The sequence below is a fragment of the Galeopterus variegatus genome, unplaced genomic scaffold (assembly GCF_000696425.1).
Source record: "Galeopterus variegatus unplaced genomic scaffold, G_variegatus-3.0.2 Scaffold1427, whole genome shotgun sequence".
In the NCBI taxonomy this organism is placed as follows: domain Eukaryota; kingdom Metazoa; phylum Chordata; class Mammalia; order Dermoptera; family Cynocephalidae; genus Galeopterus; species Galeopterus variegatus.
Window position 1 is genome coordinate 285,106 of NW_007727538.1, and position 3,994 is coordinate 289,099.

The 3,994-nt window shown below is 45.5% G+C and overlaps 1 protein-coding gene across 1 annotated transcript in view; it reads right to left on the reverse strand.

Moving 5' to 3' along the window:
- The window catches only part of TMPRSS3 (transmembrane protease, serine 3), a 25,670-nt gene extending 24,972 nt beyond the window's left edge, over positions 1–698 (reverse strand). The window contains exon 1 of the mRNA XM_008576916.1: positions 681–698. Coding sequence (XP_008575138.1) covers positions 681–698 — 18 coding nt within the window. The remainder of the gene's footprint in view (positions 1–680) is intronic.
- Positions 699–3,994: the final 3,296 nt, after the last annotated feature.

Below are 3,994 nucleotides of genomic sequence, written 5' to 3' on the forward strand. Positions count from 1 at the left end.
CGCACCAACGCAACACTAGGGCTCTGTCTCCTACGAGAATTCCACCTGTCACAACACCACGGAGGCAGAGGCCTCTCACAGTCATTCCGTGCAGGAGGGCGGAGGGAGCAAGAGACGGCAGAATGTTCCCAATTAAATTCCAATTCACTCTCCCAGGTTTCAGGCACGCGTCTCTAGGAACCTGCTTTCCCCGAGTGCTCAAATCGACAAAGGCTCCCACAAGCATATAAACAGAGATACCAGAATCTCCCATTTTAATTTTCTTTCTGGCTACCTGTTGCAATGTTTGAAATTCCGAAGGGAACTATGAAGGCATTTAAAATGAACTTAGTTTCACATGGTCATAGTAAAATCTAAGCAAGAGTTATATGCTAAAAATGTTTATTTCCATCACAGGAATAGCTTTGAAGAATTTCTTAGAAAACTCACAAGTTCTCACTTTCAGCCATTTTTGGCTTTGATTCTTGCTGATACTTCTGCCTGTTATCTGCATGTGACAAATTATGGAGTTTACCTGATTAAAAAGAATAAGCATAAATGGAAAAACACCTTCTCAAAGATCAAACCTGGGGAAGAGGTCCCCTTCCAAACAAGCCATCGCTGGCAGTTTGTACAACATCAAGAAACATAGAAAAGCGTCTTTGGGACGCGTCTGCTCTCCCCACACCAAACTGACTCACCATTTCTGGAGCCGCCATCATTAAAAGCAGAAGTAATCTCCTTTTGCATCATAAAAACAAGCGTGATGGTGAGCAGGTTGCCAAAGGGAGAGTCCAGTCAGGGAATATTTTCACCCAGTCACTCAGCCTTGTCGACTTAATCATCCAGCGGATGGCATTATCGTGGCGTCTGTGTAACCCGATCTGGATGTGGCTATCAAGTAGCCCATGGTGGTATGGCTACAGAGACCAGGAAGGGGAAAAATGTGGCTTCCCTTTAATTAGTAAGTAAGGTGAGCAAACCTTTTCAGAAACTTCACATAAGAAAGTCATTGGAAGCAGGCACTCCTTTTATTTGAAAGAACAGACCCTGCCCAGTGCTGAGGCCATAGCCAGTGAGAGGGGCAGGTGAGTTCTTTGGTGGAGGCTTCCATCCCTCCAGGTGATGAGCCCCAGGTGTAGTCCTGCATCTGCCATGCAGACAAAAGGGAGGGAGGCGACCGTGTTCAGTGTCACGAGTGTCCAGAGACATGTTAGGTTCCATTCTGAAGGTGCTTCTGTGTCCTGAGAAGCTCCTGCACAAGCACCTAGTCTACCAGGAGAGGGCAGACCCCCTCTGCTGTGGGGAAAGCCGGGGTCTCGGTGCAGCAAATGCTCATCGCCTCTGCCGCGAGCCAGGCGTCCAGACATGGAACAGACAGCAGAGGAGAGACAAAGTGTTCACAAGTGCCCTCTGATGATGGTGTGCACTGGGAAGAGACTAGGCTGGTGAAGGGTGGAGAGGGATGGGGACAGAGTGAAGTGTGGCCTCAAGAAGATGTGACCATCTAGCTGAGACTTCAGGGAGGGGGCAAAGTGAGTCTTGTGAGATGAAGAGAGGACATACTGAGCAGGGCACCCAGCCATGCCAAAGGCCTGGAGGAGAGGATGTGCCGGAATGTTTGGGGCCCTGCACCTGGGGGTGGTGATGAGGGGAGGGCAGTAAGAGGCCAGGCCAGCAGGGCTGACACACAGATCACAAGGGCCCAGGTCCGTTGGAGGACTCTGGCTTGGTTTCCGTGGGATCGAAAGCCACGGAGGATCTGAGCGGGACAAAGTTGGGACTGACACACAGTGCAAAGTGCAGGATGGGCTCAAGATGGCCGCCAGGGAGCTGCTGCAGAACATGGCCACAATGCCATGACTTGGACCCAGTCACTGTCACTGCAGACAGTGAGAACTGGCTGGATGGGGACCGATTTTTAAGGTAGAGTTGGCAGGATTTGCCGATGGCAATCAGCATGGAGACATATTCAGGCAATCACTGTTTAATTCAGTCTCATTTTCCCACCTGCCAGTACCAGCCCACACATCTGTCAATGTCTCTTGGATTTAGTATGAGGTATCCCTTAACCTCACACATCCCTCCTCCACCTCTTCCCTAACAACTCTCTTCAGCTCCTGCATGAATATTTGCAGGAAATTCAGCACTTAATTCTTTCTCTGCTATCACCTGTATGTTGCAGGTAATGCTCCCATCTGGAGTTCAATTCCTAGAGGGCATTGTCTGGAACTATCCTGAAACCCCTACGATATCCAGCACAAAGATGAGTGTGTGATAGGGGTTCATATACATTGATGAGCTGATTACCAACCAAGGTGGACAAATAACACAGAATAGACACACAGATAACCAAAAGCAACCATGAGGTCATGTTAACATCTGTGTCAGATGCAGGTGAAAGGTCAAGCCAATTTTTCAGGGGATAGCTGGGAGAGGCCCCATAAGAGTAGCTATAAAGTAGCCTCCCCCCAAAAAATAAATAAATAAAATAAAAATAAAGTAGGCTCCCTTGCTATAAAGTAGCCTCTCAGAAAGTTTACCTACAAATTAATTCTCTTGAGATTAAAATAAAATTTTAAGGGGGCCGGCCTGGTAGTGCACTGGAGAGTGCGCCGCTTGGGAGTGTGGCGGCGCTCCCGCCGAGGGTTCGGATCCCATGTGGAGACCGGTTCCCGCTCACTGGCTGAGCGCGGTGTGGGCGCAACACCGAGGGTTGCGATCCCGTTACTGGTCAGTAAAAAAGACAAAAAGGAAAAGAAATAAAAAAATAAAAAATAAATAAATAAATAAAATTTTAAGGAATCAGAGAAACAAGCATATTTGTGGCTGGTATGTGATATTCATTGAGCTCGTGTCTTGAGGAGCCTTGGTTTAGAGGTAAGAGAACCAGTATCCTATCCTGATAGTCTCCTGGGCGCTGTGCAAAGCTTGGTGACCATTTGCATACAGCTTAGTTATAGGCACTTTGCTTTAATAAGTGAAGGGAGAAACAGTCAATCAGGAAAATCCAGCTTTTTCTTTTCTTTTTTAAAAAAAGATGACTGGTAAGGGGATCTTAACCCTTGACTTGGTGTTGTCAGCACCACGCTCTCCCAAGTGAGCCATGGGCCATCCCTGAAAGGTTATTTCTAACATGATTATAGAATGACCTGAAAGGATATTTTATACCCTTGAGAAGGTCCCAAAAGAAACTCTGAACATTGACTGTTGGACTCAGAAAATGGAGTCAGTGCCATAGAAGCACCCATCTTTTCTAACTCTGCCTCCTAATCCTCAACAAAATATTAGCAAACAGAATACAATGGCACATCGAAAAGATTATACATCATAATCAAGTGGGATTCATCCCAGGGATGCAAGGATGATTCAATATATGCAAATCAATAAATGTGATACACCACATCAACAAAATCAAGGACAAAAATGATATGACCATCTCAATAGATGCAGAAAAAGCATTTGACAAAATTCAACATCCTTCATGATAAAGACTCAGCAAATTAGGTATACAGGGAAAGTACCACAACACAATAAAAGACATATACAGCAAACCCACCACCAATAACATCCTGAATGGGGAAAAACTGAAAGGCTTTCCTTTAAGAACAGGAACAAGGCAAGGATGCTCATTCTGACCACTCCTATTTAACATAGTATTGGAAGTACTAGCCAAAGCAATCAGGCAAGAGAAAGAAATAAAGGGCATTCAAATGGGAAAAGATGAAGTCAAATTGTCCCTGTTTGCAGATGACATTATTCTATATATAGAAAAGCCTAAAGACTCTACCAAGAAACTCTTAGAGCTGATAAACAAATTCAGTAAAGTTGCAGGATACAAAATCAATATGCAAAAATCAGTAGTGTTTTCATACTCCAGCAATGAACTTGCAGCAAAAGAAATCAAGAAAGCAAGCCCTTGGTTAGAGCGTGGTACTGATAACACTAAGGTCAAGGGTTTGGATCGCGGTACCAGCCAGCCACACACACACACACACACACACACACACACACA